At 36.7% G+C, this 17,565-nt stretch overlaps 1 protein-coding gene across 3 annotated transcripts in view; it reads left to right on the top strand.

Annotated features, from left to right (window-relative positions):
- The window catches only part of DBT (dihydrolipoamide branched chain transacylase E2), a 53,989-nt gene that overhangs the window by 14,224 nt on the left and 22,200 nt on the right, over positions 1-17,565 (top strand). For all 3 annotated transcript variants that reach the window (XM_028101920.2, XM_028101918.2, XM_028101919.2), the window contains exons 4-5: positions 7,819-8,000; positions 17,033-17,154. In XM_028101920.2, coding sequence (XP_027957721.1) covers positions 7,819-8,000; positions 17,033-17,154 — 304 coding nt within the window. The remainder of the gene's footprint in view (positions 1-7,818; positions 8,001-17,032; positions 17,155-17,565) is intronic.

Consider the following 17,565-nt stretch of genomic DNA (forward strand, 5'->3'; position numbering starts at 1 on the left):
TGTGTCTATTGAAATGATAGATGGTTCTTATCTTCTTATTGATGTGGGGATGTATCAGTAAGACTTTTGTTTGTTTGGAGTTTTTTCGCTACTGATTCAATTTCTTTGCTGGTTGTCTGTCTATTCAATTTTTCTATTTCTTCCTGATTCCGTCTAGGAATTTATCCATTACTTCCAGGTTGTCCAATTTGTTGACAGATAGTTTTTTATAATATTCTCTTATAATTGTATTTTTGTGGTGGTGGTGGTTATTTCTCCTCTTTCATTTGTGATTTTATCTATTTGAGTCCTTTCTCTTTTTTTCTTGATAAGTCTGGCTTGAGGTTTATCAGTTTTACTGATTTTTTTCCAAAGAACCAGGTCCTGGTTTCATTGATCTGTTCTATTGTTTTTTTTTTTAATTTCTATATCATTTATTTCTGCCCTAATCTTTTTTACTTCCTTCCTGCTGGTTTTAGGTTTTGTTTTTTTGTTTTTTTCTAGCTCCTTTGTGTGTAAGAGTAGGTTGTTTATTTGAGATTTTTTTTTGCTTCTTAAGGTAGGCCTATATTGCTATAAACTTCCCTCTTAGAACTTTTTTTGCTACATCCCAAAGGTTTTGGACCTTGTGTTTTCATTTTCATTTGTTTCTATGTACTTTTTAAATTTCTTCTTTTATTTCCTGTTTGACCCACTCATTGCTTATTAGCATGTTGTTTAACCTCATTATATTTGTGATCTTTCCAAATTTTTTCTTGTGGTTGACTTCTAGTTTAATAGCGTTGTGATCAGAAAAGATGCATTGTATGACTTCAGTCTTCTTGAATTTGTCAAGGATTGTTTTGTGGCTTAATATGTGATCTTTTCTGGAGAATGTTCCATATGTGCCTGAAAAGAAGGCATATTCTCCTGTTTTAGGCTGGAACGTTCTGAATATATCTGTTAAATCCATGTGGTCCAGAGTGTCATTCAAATTCATTGTTTCCTTGTTGATTTTCTGTTTAGATCATGTGTCCATTGATGTAGTTGGGTGCTAAAGTGCTCTACTATTATTGTATTATTATCGATTAGTTCCTTTATTTTTGTTATTAACTGTTTTATGTATTTGGGTCCTCCCATGTTGGGTGCATAAATATTTACAATTATATCTTTTTGTTGGATTGTCCCCTTTCTTATTATATAATGTCCTTATTTGTCTCTTGTTACAGCCTTTGTTTTAAAGTCTATCTTGTCCAATGTAAGTATTGCTACTCCAGCTTTCTTTCCTTTTCTTTCCCTTTTTTTTAAGATTTTACTTATGCATTTATTTATTTATTTATTTTAGAGAGAGAGAGAGAGAGAGAGAGAGCACGAGCAGGGTGGGAAAAAGAATCTCAAGCAGACTCCACGCTGAGCATGGAGCCTGTGCAGGGCTGGATCTCACAACCCTGAGCTCATGACCTCAGCTGAAATCAAGAGTTGGACCCTCAGCCACCTGAGCCACCCAGGCGCACCATACTCTTGCTTTCTTTTGACATCCATTTGCATGATAGGTGTTTCTCCATCCCCACTTTCAATCTGCAGGTGTCTTTAGGTCTAAAATGAGTCTCTTGTAGGTAGCATATAGATGGGTCTTTTTTTAATCCATTCTGTCACCCTGTGTCTTTTGATTGGCATGTTTGTTTTTTGTTTTGTTTTTTTTTTTAAGATTTTATTTATTTATTCATGAGAGACAGAGGGAGAGAGAGAGGGAGAGAGAGAGAGAGAGAAGCAGAGGGAGAAGCAGGCTCCCAAGGAGCAGGGAGCCCAATGCTGGACTCGATCCTAGGACCCTGGGATCATGACGTGAGCCGAAGGCAGACACTTAACCGTCTGAGCCACCGAGGCGCCCTTGTTTGGCATGTTTAATCCATTTACATTCCAAGTAATTATTGCTAGATATGTACTTTTCGCCACTTTATTACTTGTTTTGTGGTTGTTTCTGAAGATTTTCTCTGTCTTTCTCGCTTTCATGGTTTACTGGTTTTCTTTAGTGATATATTTGGATTTCTTTTTCTTTATTCTTTGCATACTTATTAGTGGTTTTTGATTTGTTGTTACCATTAGGTTTGTGTATAACATCTTCTGCATATAGCAGTGTAAATTAAGTTGATGGTCGTTTAAGTTTGAACACATTCTTCTCTCCTTCCTACGTTTTAGGTATATATTGTCATATTTTACATCCTTTTATTTGTGAGTTCATTGACTGATTTTTTTACAGAAATATTCATTTTTACTGCTTTTATGTTTCCTACCGTCATATTGTCACTCTTTGTCTTCCTTTCCTCTCAGAGTCTCTTTTAATATTTCTTGCAAGGTTGGTTTAGTGGTCATGAACTCCTTTAGTTCTTGTTTGTCTGGGAAATTCCTTATCTTTCCTATTCTGAATGATAGACTTGATCACTAGCAAATTGTTGGCTGCAGATATTTTCCATTCAGCACTTTGAATATATCATGCCAATCTCTTCTGGCTTAGAAAGTTTCTGCTGAAAAATCCCCTGATAGCCTTATGTGGTTTCCCTTGTATGTTACTGTCTTCTTTTGTCTTTTGGCTTTTAAAATTTCTTTGACACTATATTTTGCCAACTTAATTACAATATGTCTTGGTGTGCATCTCCTTTTGTCAGTTTTGGTGGGGGTTCTCTGTGCCTCCTGGATCTGGATATCTGTTTCCTTACCCAGATTAGAGAAATTTCCAGCCTTTATTTCTTCAAATAAATTTTCTGTTCCCTTTTCTCTCTCTTTTGGGACTCCTGTAATATAAATGTTATTGCATTTGATGGAATTACTGAGTTCCTTAAGTCTATTTTTATTTTGCACAATTCTTTTTCTCTCTTTTGTTCAACTTGATTACATTCCATTACTGTGTTTTCTAGGTCACTAATTTGTTCTACTGCTTCTTCCAAACTGCTGTTCATTGCATCAGGTTTGTTTCTGATCTTGCTTATTGTACTCTTCATCTCTGATTGGTTCTTTTTTATCTCTGTGTTAAGGGTCTTACTGATGTCTTCCACTCTTTTCTCAAGTCCAGTGAGTATATTTTTATGATTATTGCTTGAAATACTCCATCAGGCATGTTACTTATATCTCTTTCACTTAGATCTCCAGCCATGGCCTTGTCCTGTTCTTTCATTTGGGTCAAATGTCTCTGTCTTCTTATTTTGTTTAAGTCTCTGTGTCTGTTTCTTTGTGTTAGAAAAGTCAGCTACGTCCCCTGTTCCTGAGGGTAATGGCCTTATGAAGAAGAGGTCCTCTAGTGCCCTACCGTGTAGTGTCCCCTGTTCTCCAGGGCCTGGAGCTTCTGGGAGTGTCTCCAATGTGTGTTGCATATGCTCTGTTTTATCCCAGCCACTTTATCCTTTAGGCCCATTGTCTGCAGAGGCTGTCTGCTTGCTGTGGGCAGTATTTGGTCCCTAGCCTGACTGTGGTGCATTTTAACTAGGTGTGCTCTGGTCTGCTTTTGAAATGAGACCTGTTGCCATCACTGTCAGAACCAAGGCTCCGCAAAACCCCCAGATTGAGAGATATGGTGGTGGCAGGGTTTTGAGCCAGACTTTTTGGAGAGAGGGGCCCACCATGCTGGGACTGAGGCGAGTGTGACCAGGAAGGGTGGTTCTCCTGGAGCATGGGGTGGAGGAGGTGGTAGGACTTGGTGTAAGCATGCTAAGTAGTGAGTGTTGGCACTGCACTGCCTCCCATAGGTAGTCCTGTGCTTTTGCTGAGGAGTGGGGGATGGAAATCGCACCTTCCAGTTCCTTTGTTCCTGGAGGGGCTCTCTCTCTGAATGCTGCCTCTCTGGAATGTCCTCTAAGATGAACAAATAACCTCCCCACCTTGTGACCCAGAATGTTCTTGAGGTCACTGTTTCCATGCTATATGTCTGCAGGCTGTTTGCCCTGACTTCTCTCCAACAGTGGCCCCAATCAATGTCTTCAGGCTCTATCTGAGCCAAGCCCACTCACCTTTATAACTCCAGGCTTTAAGCCCTGCTGGTTGCAAGAACTCCCGAAATCCAGCTCCTCTCACTTTCCAAGCCACTTATTGTGGGAATTAGTTTTCCCCATGCACTCCCCTGTGTGCTAGTCTGTCTCTCACCCTTCTCTGCCACCACAGCTACCTTCCAACTGCAGCGGCTGATCTGTTTCTCTCCCAAACCATGTCTCTGCACATCGCATCTTCATTGATGTGGCCTCTTCTCTACCGTTAGTTGTGAAGTTTGTTCTGCTAGTCTTAAGATTGATTTCTGGGGTATGTAGGATGATTTGAGAGTTATCTAGTTGTATTTGTGGGATGAGATGAGCCTCGGGTCCTCCTGCTCTGCCTCCGTCTTCCCCTCCTGCATGATATATTGTTCCGCATCCTTTTACTTTTAATCTATTTGTGTCTCTTGTAGATAGCATATAGTGGAATCGTTTTTTGAAATCCATTTTTCCAGGTTATGCCTTTTATTGGCATGTTTAAGCCATTTACATTTAATGTAATGGATAAAGCAAGATTCATATCTGCCATTTTGCTATTTGTTTTCTATACGTTTTATGTGGTTTTTGTTCATGTAGTTCTCCATTAGTGCCTCCTGTTATGATAAATAGATATTTCTACTGTACCATTTTAATTTCCTTGTTTCTTTTACTGTATGTACTTTTTAGTTACTTTCTTAGTGGCTGCCCTGTGGTTTAATAAAAAACAATGTAGTTTGGATTAATACCAACTTAGTTTCAATAGTACATTAAAAACGTTGCTCCAATATAGCTCCTCCCTTTCTTCCCTCCTTTTTTGCTATTATTGTCATATGTATTACATGTTTAAACATTATAAGCCCATCAACAGTTTTTAAAGTATTGCTTTATGCACTTGTTTTGTAACTCAGAATTAAAAAGGGGTACAAACAAAATATAGTGTCTTGTATATTTACCTATGTAGTTATCTTTATTAGTATTCTTTATTTCTTCATGTGGATTTGAGTTGCTGTCTCTTGTCCTCTTATTTCAGCTTGAAGGACTCCTTTTAGCATTTCTTGTAGGGTGGGTGGCTAGCAAAAATTCTGCTTTAAAGGGGGTTGGGGGGATGGGTTAGTCCGGTGATGGATATTAAGGAGGGCACATACTACATGGAGTACTGGGTGTTATACACAAACAATGAATCATGGAACACTACATCAAAAACTAATGATGTACTGTATGGTGACTAACATAACGTAATAATAATTTAAAAAATCTGCTTCGGGGTACCTGGGTGGCTCAGTCGGTTAAGCGTCTCCCTTTGGCTCAGGTCGTGATCTGGGATCAAGCCCCACATGGGGCTCCCTGCTCAGCTGGGAGCCTGCTTCTCCCTCTCCCACTCCCCCTGCTTGTGTTCCCTCTCTCACTGTGTCTCTCTGCCAAATAAATAAATAAAATCTTTTTTTAAAAATTCTGCTTTAATTTATTTGAGAATGTATTTATTTCTCCTTCATTATTTGAAACATAGCTTTGCTAGATACAAGATCCTTGACTGACAGTCTTTCTTTTCTTTCAGCACATTGAATGTGTCATTCAACCACTTTCGGCCATGGTTTCTAACTAGAAACCATCTGTTAGTCTTCTAAGGGTTCCTGTACTTGATGAGTGGTTTTCTCTTGCTGACTTTAAGATTTTCTCATTGTCTTTCAGCAGTTTGATTATGATGTGTCTAGGTGTGGCTCTTTTGAATTTATACTGCTTGGACTTTGTTGAGCTTCTTGCATATGTACATTAATGTTTTCATCAAGTTTAGGAAGTTTTTAGCCATTATTTCTTCAACGATTCTATCTCTTTATTGCTATTCTTTGGTGAGGCATCATTTTCTCCTGTGTCCCTTTAATTGTTTAGATATGGTTTCCTTTAGTTCTTTGAATATTTAATAGTTGATTTAATTTAACTTTTATTAAAGTTAATTACTAACACTAATTATTGTTAATTAACATCTGGCATCCTCAGGGATGGTTTCCATTGACTGCTTTTGTTCTCTACATGGGCCATACTTTGTTTCTTATAGTTTTTTGTTGACAACTGGATATTTTACATGAAATATGTAAATATTTCGTATGTAAATGTATATGTGGTAAGATATATGAACATCTTATTACCCAGGTCTTCCTTTTAAGAACCTCTTGTTTGTCCTAACTTTTATCATTGCCTCAGCTAGCCATAATTTTAAATTGCTGTGGACTGTTTTCAGCAAATACCCTGAGAGAGCTGAGTCAGGTCAAACAAGAATAAGCTCTGTGAATGGAATTTTTCCAGAGAGCTGCCCAACATGTCAAATAGTGACAGTTCTCTGGGAGTGTGGCTTCTTGTGGAACTCCAAACTTGGGTCTGCTCTTGCTATGGCAGTAAGGCTGCTGATTTTCAAGATTAATGCTGAGCTAGGGAAAGAAGAATGAGAATAGAAGAAGTGAAAATAATAAAACTAGGGGGTGCCTGGGTGGCTTAGTCAAGTGTCTGCCTTCGGCTCAGGTCATGATCTGAGGGTCTTGGGATTGAGCCCCATGTTGGGCTTCCTGCTCAGTGAGGAGTCTGCCTCTCTCTCTCTCTGTCCCTCTGCTCTTTTCCCTGCTTGTGCTTGCCCTTGCACACACTCTCTCTCTCTCAAATGAATAAATAATATCTTTAAAAAAAAAAGCTGTTTTTAATGAGGTTCAGCCACTTTTCCTGAATAGGTCTTTCTTGATTGTTGTGAGCCTTATTATAATTTCTAGAATTCTGAAAAAGTCAGTTTTTAACAACTATTGCCAGTATACTTGTTGCATTTATAGAGGAGCAGAATTCCAGAGGTCCTTAGTCAACCATTCTAGAAGTGTAAGTCTCCTATATGTGCTTTTAAACCGAGTTGCTATGTCATGGGTGATGTTTTATTATGGACTGAGAACTGATTAAGACAGGAAGACAAGGAATAAGAATGACCGAATAATTATCTTAATGAAGAATGGTGGTAATAAGTCAGAAATGTGCCAGATACATCAAGAATGGTATTAGAATAAAAATTATATGTTGTATTTCAGATTTGGTCCCATTCCTCCTGTTCTGTTTGCTAAGAATATCTAGAAGAGCCTGGGGTGCCTGGGTGGCTCAGTAGGTTGTCTGTCTTGGGGGGCTGGGCCATGATCCCTGGGTCCTGGGACTGAGCCCCACGTCAGGCTACTGAGCTCCCTGCTCATTGGGGAGCCTGCTTCTCCATCTCCCTTTGCCTGCTGCTCCCCCTGCTTGTGCTCTCTCTCTCTCTGTCAAATGAATAAATAAAATCTGGAGGAAAAAAAAATATTTAGAAGAGCCTTATAAAGCATACCTAAGATGATTAAGGAGAAAAAGGGACTCATACACAAGGACAGATTAAAATAATTCTAGAAGGAAAGACTGAGAGGACTCAATCCAAAATTCATGAAATTACAAAGAATATGCATTTAGGATATCAATTTTTGGACTTAATTATAGAATAATAGACAAACCTAAAAGTTTGATGAAGGCTAATATAAAATAATAAGAGGAAATAACATTTTAAAAACATATTTTTAGAATTTCTCCCAAGAAATGGGTGAGGCACAACACCTGAAAGTGTAATTAAATTTTTGGATTATAGATCTATGAATGGTTTTTAAATTTTTAGTATTTCTTGGGGATACATCAAAGAGACTCTGGAAGCGTTTATAGTCTTTTTCTGAAACATTCTTTGGTGCACCGTCTGGGACTAAATGATGTACTAGATGGATACTGATCTAATTCAGTGTAGCATTTACATTTTTAGGATGATTAGTATTATATACTTATAATTATTCATGTAAAAGTGTTTTGTGTCTTTTTCTTTTAGGTATGTAAAAGAAGGAGATACAGTGTCTCAGTTTGATAGCATCTGTGAAGTTCAAAGTGATAAAGCTTCTGTTACTATCACTAGTCGTTATGATGGAGTCATTAAAAAACTGTATTATAATCTAGACGATATTGCCTATGTGGGAAAGCCATTAGTAGACATAGAAACGGAAGCTTTAAAAGGTATTGTAAATGTGTTCATCTCTTCTGCCAAATTGATTATTGCTGTCCTTTTGTTATTGGGTACCAATTAAAAGAGATGTTAACTTTTAATAACTTATAGGATTTAATTTGGTGGTTTAAAAGCTGAAATTAGGAAAATAGAAAAGATCCTCTGTGATGCATGATTATCTTCTGACCAGTAACCATGTTAGAAACATATACATTAATACTTAATTTATCTGGAGGCCTGCCTTCTGGAAACCTTAGTGTTCAAAGAATCAACAGGCATTCTCAGGAATTAAAGATTCAGGCCTTGAATCCTAGTCACTAATAACAAAAACTGGAGCATGTGCAGGATTAAATGTAACAGTGGGATCATTCTGTTTGCCTTTGATTCAAAAACAAAAACACTTGGGGTGTCTGGCTAAGTCAGTCAGTGGAGCATGCAACTCTTGATCTTGGGATCGTGAGTTTGAGCCCCACGTTGGGGATAGAAATTACTTTAAAAAATTTTTAAATTAAATATTAAAAAAAAAAAAACCCGACACTCTCATTGGTAATGGTTATGAAAGCCAAAGTTCTTGAAGAGAACTGGAAGAGAGAAGAAGGAAAATCATAATGAAAAGTGAAGAGACTAGCCTTCAGAAGAAGCAGCGACAGTGGAACTTAGAAGCAGTAGATGTCCTGACAAAAGTGAATCCTTTGTGACAGTGTTTCAGAGGAAAACTAAAACAGTGGGCTCTCCCAGTGAAGGCAAACTGCTGGCTATCTACCCCAGAAGCTCCTTATGTGGCATTGTTGAGATACACTAAAGTTATGTCATCTAGGAAACAGCTTTGCCATCAGGGATTGGCGGGAGGGGGTGGGGGTGGCATAAGTTTTGTGATGCCACCCTAAGCCAGCAATATTTCACTTATTTCAGGGCTGAAATAGACATTTTAGTAGTGTAATTCAAAAGTCCAGAAGAAGTCTGAATTACGGTGGCTGGTTGACTCATAGTTCTACAGACTCTATCATTAATAACAACAGCAACACCTAATATCACAGTCATACTTCACAGTTTATAAAAAGTTTCACCATTATTTTATTTATCCTTACTTGTGAAGTATTTCAGTTTAACAAATGAAGAAACTAAACCTATAGATGTTGGGCTATTTGCCCAATGGTCAGTGACAGAACCAAATTTAGATCTCGATGGCCTTTGTCCAGAATATTTTACACTATGACATGCTGCCTCCAAAAGTTGGAAGATAGCCTATTGAAGCCTTATTATTTATTAATCTCTACTATAAAAGCAGGATATGCACGTTGTAGCAAGTTATAAAATGCAGAAAACCAAAAATAAGAAAATGAAAACATTCCTGCTACTCAGAAATCACCACTCTTAACACATTAGTGTTTATTGTTCCAGATATTTTTCTAAGCACACACATATGCATTGAAGTAATTTTACCAAAGTAATGTATTGTGCTTACTGTATTCTAATCTGTTTGCTTAACTAGATATGTATTTTTGTGATAATACATTTTCATTTTCTCTGATAATCAGACTGTATTTAAATTTTCCCAGTTGCCCCCAAAATGTCCTTGAAATTTCAATTGGTTTGTTCAAATGGGTCCAATATGGCACTAGACATGGCCCACGGTCTCTTTTCACGTGACTCATACTCTTTCCCATTTTGTTTCGTGACACTGACTTGTGGACAGGACTGTGTCATTTGTTTTGCAAAATGTCACATCTTTGGGATTTGTCTTGTTGCTCCTTCATGGTGGTGTTGGCTTGTTCTTACCATTCTTACAGTTCCTGTAAATTGGAAGCAAGTTTCAAAGGCTAGGTTCAAGTCAAATATTTGGCTAGAATACATCATGGATCACATTGTGTACTTCATATAGCTTCACATCGAGACACACATAACATCTGGATGACCTGCTATAGTGACACTAAGTTTAAATAGTGAATTAGGATAATGATACCCTTGCCCCTCCACTGTAGTTATGTTTTACCTCTTGCGACCTGGAAGTTATCTATGTGGTTTACTTTGGCATTATATAGATAGTTTATAGTCATTTGAGAATGCTTGCCTAAATCAGCACTTGCTTTAGGGGTTGTGGAATGATGATTTTTTGATTCTGTCATTCTTTTTACATTATTAGCTGGCATTATTCTGTAAAGTGGAGCTTCACCCTCATCACTTGGACCTATTAGTTACTCTGAAATACAGTTCCTACTGGAAAGACAGAATAAATGCTTAATTCTTTTCCCTTACCAAGGAGGTTCTTTTAATAGTGATACTAAATTTCCAACTTTCTCTTTGTGTGTATTCAGTTGATTTACTGTGTTACATCTACTATAATCGTTCTTTTTCATGCTGAAATTGTTAATAGGAGTGACCCTTTCAGGGTGGCTCCTGTGTGTCCTTTTAACATGACCTTATTAATTTTCAAAAGTTTCCTTGCTTTTGGCACGAGAAGATAATTGGGACTCACCTTGTATGTTCCCTACCCGAGATCTGGAATTATCCATTTCTTCAGGGCTCTTGTTCTTTTAATGTGGAGTAGACAAGAGACCATAATCTAGGTAGTAGGGGTGCTTCCTATTATCTTGATTCCAAATTTCTATTGAAAGGCATGATTTAGGAATATTAAAAATGAAAAAGAATTTACCTTTTAAAATTACCTGAAACACAAAATTATTTTGATGGATCAATGACTTTTTAAATTATTATTATTGGGGTGCCTGGGTGGCTCAGTTGTTAAGCGTCTGCCTTCGGCTCAGGTCATGATGCCAGGGTCCTGGGATCGAGCCCCGCATCGGGGTCCCTGCTCAGCAGGAAGCCTGCTTCTCCCTCTCCCACTCCCCCTGCTTGTGTTCCCTTTCTTGCTATGTCTCTCTCTGTCAAATAAATAAATAAAATCTTTAAAAAAATAAATTATTATTATTATTATTATTATTAAATTAGGACCTAAAAAGGCAAGAGGGTTATACTCTGGGCACAAACTGAGAGCGCTGAATCCTAACCACTAGACCACCAGGGAGCATCATTCTGGGCACAAATTGAGACAAACAAAGATGCTGAACACTATTATGGATATCACTAAATTAGAACACCCAGTCAAGTGCTCTAGACATTAGATACTAATCTAAGCCATCCAAAAAAATGAATTATTTATATGAACAAGCAAACAATTGAGACTTAACGGGGTTTTTATTGTTTGATTTTAGAGTTTATTTTGCCATTTCCAATGAGATTCAACTTAAGTCTTGTTATATAGCAAAATACAAAGTCAAAGAACTATTTCAGAGTAGGGGTGTTTTTTCTAGAGAATTGTTTCACAAAAATTAATCTCCTATGTAGCATGAATGAATCTCAAAAATGTATGCTGAGTGAAAGAAAACAGGCAAAAAAGAGAATATGCTGCATGGTCTATGTACATAAAATTTTAGAAAATGCAAACTAATCTATAAGGACCGAAAACTCATTAGTGGTTGCCTGGGTATAAGGAATCTTTTGGGGGTGGTGGATATGTTCCTTATCTTGATTGTGGTGATGGTTTATGGGTATATACATATTTCAAGTTACCAAGTTTTATATTTTACGTATGTGCAGTTTATTGTATGTCTGTAAAAAGTGAGATTGCTTAGATTATGTTCAGAATAAAAATTATCTGTTAATATTCCTCATAGAGAACTGATCATTTGCTAGCTATTCTGTTTTGTTTGCTAGTCAGAGTGCAATCTGAACAATTACCTTACATTGTAATTTTATTTTGTATATGTACCTTTTTGCTCTTATATTTATGTTTTATTGTATTTTTTTACTATAAGAATAAACTATGAATCATAACCTATATATAAGCAAACCTGTAGAACAGTAGATTCAATTTAATGAGACATTTATATATGCCTCTCTTTAATTTTAGAAATGGGAAAGATTTCTAAATATTTTGTATACCTCTTCTTAAGCAAGAATTTGTAATAATATTCAATTTGTTTATATTGTTTTTTGCTTTAGTGCTAGTAAAACGAATTACACTATATACTATACTGCTATACTATACTATACTATGTTATACTATAATTATACTATATTATACTACAGAAAATTACCAAACAAGAAATCTTTTAGGAGTATAAGATACATTATTTCCATTTTACAGGGGGAAAATAATTATAGCATAGAACTATCAAGGGTATAAGAGATCAAAACTAGACATCTTAATAGTAGTATTGGAAATTAATCCTGTCTTCCAGTGCTTGTTTAAATGATATTCTGTGGTACTGTTTTTTTGTAACATGGTGTTGTCTGCTTTTCAAGGCCAGAGTATCAGGATAATTCTGAGAAGGGAAACTCTGTTTGTGATGTCTTAAGTCCTACCTATGAGTGCTTTGACTGTAGACAGACCTCCACTTGAAAAGAGCTTACTGGACTAACTTATGCCACCTTGTATGTGTGACATTTAGAAGGCATATACTTCTGTGCTCACTTCAGCAGCACATTTACTACAAGACATATACTATTAAAAAATATGTATTACAAGTTGAAATCCAGTTATTTAATATTATCAAGATGATATCAAAGCTATTCCATGTCTCAGTGTGTTATCTGCTGGAAACTCAGTTTTAAGTATATTGCCATGCATTCTTTTTACAGCTAACCTGGCTTTCTCTAGTCTATTTCACAAAGTAAGATGGCTCCTCACTTTTTTAAATAACTGAAGTTTTTTATACCAACTTCTCAAAATCATTTATTTGAGGGAAATCATTAGTTTTTTTTTAACTTTATATGTTTTACTCCTTCCTAAAGTGAGGGTATTGAGTATAGCCTAGAATCTTTTTTTGATTATGTAAAAACATGCTAATGAACATTTATTATTCTGGAAACAATACAATTCTGCATCTGGCTTTTGGTTTTTTAGCCTACTTCTTAGCATTATCATCGTGCCCAGCCATAATTCTCCTTCCTAACTTTCTGGGAACACCGATAACTAAGTTTGTTAAGAAGGAGGTACAAAGAAGAGAAAGTAGGATCTGGTTAAGGGTCTAAATTCCTTTTTTCTGGAGCAAGGGCACAGTTTTAATGCTGAGGCTGTGTGTCAGCTGTTTTAGGTATTCTGATCCTAAAGCTATGTGCGGAATTAGGTTGTCAGGATGTCTGACCACCACCCCTATACCTGATTAGTCCTAACTGAGGAGTCTTGCCACCATGGGGAAGTATTAAGGAAAGAGAGGGAGGAACATAAGCTATAGCGGAATTCTATCCTTTAGCATCACTGCCTATCATTGACTGAATGCTTTCTCTGTGCTAATGCTATATATATATTATTTCATATAATCATGTAGATTAAGTTATTTGGATTATTATTTGAATTTGACACATGCACCATTGAGACCCACAGAGGTTTAATATCTTGCCTGCGGTCACGTCACGTAGTTAGTAACTGGTGGAACTCTGATTTGACCCCAGCTCTGTTTAATTCTGAAGCCTGTATTCCTAACCACTTTGTTACACTGAAAATTCTATTCAGAGACTATGAGTATCAGCTCCATTCTGCATCTAGAACACTGGGACTGAATTTCTAGCACTGTTCATATGCATATTTATGAAAATCTGCTATAACAACATAAACTAGGTGTCCCACAGAGTCTATAATCTATTTTTTTAAGATTTATTTATTTAGATAGAAAGAGCATGAGTGGGAGGGACAGAGGGAGAGGGAGAGAAAATCTGAAGCAGACTCTGTGCTGAGCCCAGCATGGGGCTCAATCTCACGATCCTGAGATCATGACCTGAGCCGAAACCAAGAGGCAAAAGTCTAACCAACTGCACCACTCAGGCACCACCCCACAAAGAGTTTATAATATTAAAATGTTTACCAGGATTAATACAGTGTTCTGAGTTAAAGAAAAGCTCTTTCAGGGGTGCCTGGGTGGCTTGGTTGGTTGAGTGTCTGACTCTTGGTTTTGACCACGCAGGGCTCTGTGCTAAGCACGGAGTCCTCCTGTCCCTCTCCCTCTGCTGCCCTCCCCCCTCACCCCCCACCCCACTCACGCTGTCTCTCTCCCTCTCTTGCAAATAAATAAACGAATAAATAAAATCTTAAAAAAAAAAAGTCTTTGACATAAAACCATTCTAAGAACATAGCATGTCATTTAATTAAATTAAACTAAATACATAAATTGCAGAATGTAATGCCTGGGCATAGTAAGTGGGCATGAATGGTAGCTATAACTTAGTTTTGTTCAGCCAGTTGTAGATTGAACTGATTGAATTAGCTGTTTAAATAATTTGTTGTGAAAAAGAAAATGCAGTAGGATCTCGTTGGTTTGAGTATCATTAGTTCTCAACTTACGATCATTTATTTAAGACCTAAACTAAAGTTTACATTTGTTCTACAAGGAAAGGTCTTCCTAAGCAGTTTTGCAGAGAGAAAAGTTTAAAACTTTTTATGAAACAATTGTTTCAAACACCCTTGAGTGCTTTAGTATTTCAAAACATTTTTTCTACAAGAATTTCCCCAATTAAGTGAATTAATTGACTACTTAGTTCTTAAAATACCTAAGAATATTGCAACTTCAGTTTTAATATTTTTACTGATTCGAATTACTTTTTTATTTAGTTAATCTGAAATAATAGTTCTATTATAAATTTGCATCACATGAAGAATTCTGGCAACATTGACAGTTTTCGTGACAAAAAGTGCTTATTTACCAGTCTTTTTGTTCTTTTTAAACATTTAAGTAAGGCTCTTAAAACTGTATATTCTAAATCCACTACTGAAAGAATAAAATCCCACATATTAGAGTATAGTGCTAGAATCCTGAAAATCACTTTACTTGGGGGAGAGTTATGAAATTTTAGGTTAGCCTTAACTCCATCGCCTCTTAGAGTCTCTTTCTACATTGATAAAATTGAGAAATATGCCCTGCATTCCTCTAACAGTGTTGCGATCATAAAAGAAAATATGTATAAAAAACTCAGAAAATGATTTAAAGTCCTATGTAGTAAGGTGGTATTTTAGTGCAGAAGGGAGCTTGCTTCCAACAACTACCTGACTACTACAAATAATATATAATGTAATATCAGAATGTTTTTCAGAAAGGTAACAGTAAATTCAATGATCTTTTGGAAATATGTAACTGTTGGATATTTCTGGGCATTTATACATTTGTCATATTCCAGCAAATACACATTAATTCAGGTTTTATTTGGAATTCCTACAATTGAATCCCCTTGGTTTCCCTTTGCATCTTGGTTCCTAACGCTCATTTTTCTTACTAGTTTCTCCAGTAACTTTAACAGATGTGGACAATACTACAGAGTGTCTCAAACTGCAACAGAACTATACCTTGAACAATAGGAGCTGTGTTCTAGCTTCTGTGACCACCAAGAAAATTTACTAGGGTCGTGAACTAATGGAAACAGCACAGGGCAAGGCAGCCCTAGGAATGAATCCCAGCTCTTCACACTTTCTTAGCTGTGTGAACTTAAGCCAATCCTTTCACCTTTCAAGTGTCAAATTTTTTTAATCCATAGAATGGGATAATAACACCTATCTTACATAGTTGGAATGAAGATTAAATTATGATATTGCATATGTAGTGCAGTATTTGACATATAATAGGTGCTTGTGGGGGAGGAAAAATAGTTATCCCACTAACCTTCTGAGTTCTTAGCTGAGACTTCCTATAATAAAAGACAGATTAACAAGAGAAAAATAGAAGTTTATTAACATGTATACCTCATCTATACATGGGAGACACCCAGGGAAAGATGAGTAACTCACAGAGGTGGCTTTAGAGTTTAGGCTTAAGTATCATTTTGATAGGGAATGAGGAAGTGGGATGTTGGCTTCTTAGGGGAGAGTAAGTAGTTTTTCAGGAAGGTGAATGGGCCCTTAGAGAACAGATGGGAGGTATGACAATTTGGGCCAAAGTTTGAGTGTAGTGCTTATTTCTAGTCCCTCCTGTGATGGCAGTCAGTCTTCCCTGGTGGATGAAACTCCTGGGGAAGGGATTTATGACAGTTGAGTTCCTTCTGGAAGATCTGTCTTTAGGCACATGAGAGTTTAGGGAATGCCTTTCCCTGCATTTGCTATTTGTCAGGTGCCTACAGTTCAAAATAATCAGTATACAAAAGTGGCATATTTGGGGTGGCATATTCTGCTACCCTGCATGCTCAATACAAGTTTTGTTTTGTTTTGCCTTCCTCACCTTTAGGGGAACTTGGAGAGCTCCACCTGGCCAGTTCATAGACCAGTGAGGAGGAATGAAGAGATTGTCTTTCCATAGGCACAGCAGCGAAGAATTATTTGCTTTGAATGGAATGTCAGAGCAAATTCAGTTGCCTGCTTTCAGAGGCTTAGTCTCTTATTCACTCATTACCACAGAGATTTCTGCTGTACAGCATGGATTTCCAAGCATCAGACAATTAAATGCTCTCAAAAATTTTATTTTGGTTGCAGAAATACATGCTAATAGCCTGGGGTAGTTTTTCATCTATCTAGATTTAGAGACTAGATCAACCAAATTAGCATTAGCCATGAAAATAAAATCTTCCACAGCCTTCCTTAAGCCGTATTCAAAGCAGAGAAAAATGTTACATGCTTTATTATTTTAGGAAAGCGTTTTAAGATTGTCACAGATTTTTATATGATTCTTTCATGTCATTTGCCTCACATTTGATTCTTACTCTATACTATTTGTAAATATAAATGAGAAATTTATTAGGGAAGTGTTTAAAATACAAAACGTTTAAAAATTTATTGAAGAAGCTCTCATTTTTTAACTTGTAGCTGCTGCATGATTCTAACAGAAATGAAGTAAACACCAGGTAATAATAAATATTCCACAGCACTAGGTGCCAATACCCCCTTCCCCCCCACCCCGTTTGTTTCCCATTGTGAAGTTGTGTCTTCCCACTTTGAAGTAGCCTGACTAGTATGCTTTTGATTATATCTTTTAAGTTGAATTTATTTATATATTACAAGCCACGAAGCTTGTTTTTATTTTTTAATATTTTCAACTAAAGAGTAAAATTTTACCTTGTTGACCAGATTCAGAAGAAGATGTGGTTGAAACTCCTGCTGTGTCGCATGATGAACACACACACCAAGAGATAAAGGGCCAAAAAACACTGGCAACTCCTGCAGTTCGCCGCCTAGCAATGGAAAACAATGTGAGTTGTCTTAATATTTAAGTGTGAGGTTACCTAGAAAATATACATTTGTATCAGTGAAAAGTTAGCCAACTATTCCATGAAGAGATGGCTCAAGTTGAGGTTAGAGAAAAATGATAACGTATGTTACTGAAAAGTGATTGCTGCAGAAAAGCACCAGTGAGAAACAAGAAATTGCAAACTTACTACTTTTGATTAATTGAGCAGTGTGGTTTTATAATTTTTCCTTAGAGCTAAATAATAGTCAGGGCTACCATCTATTGCACATTTGTAAATACTAGTGTCTTAGATCAGGTCCCCTAGAAGCCAGCTTGAGACAGGGATTTGGATGGATGTGATGGATTGATTGAAGGAAGGAACAACTTTTCTGGGAATGAGGGAAGCAGATAGAGAGAAAGAGAGAGAAGGGAA

Source organism: Eumetopias jubatus, unplaced genomic scaffold, assembly GCF_037043125.1.
Source record: "Eumetopias jubatus isolate StellerSeaLion01/CBP00866 unplaced genomic scaffold, mEumJub1_p1.0 scaffold_4, whole genome shotgun sequence".
In the NCBI taxonomy this organism is placed as follows: Eukaryota; Metazoa; Chordata; class Mammalia; order Carnivora; family Otariidae; genus Eumetopias; species Eumetopias jubatus.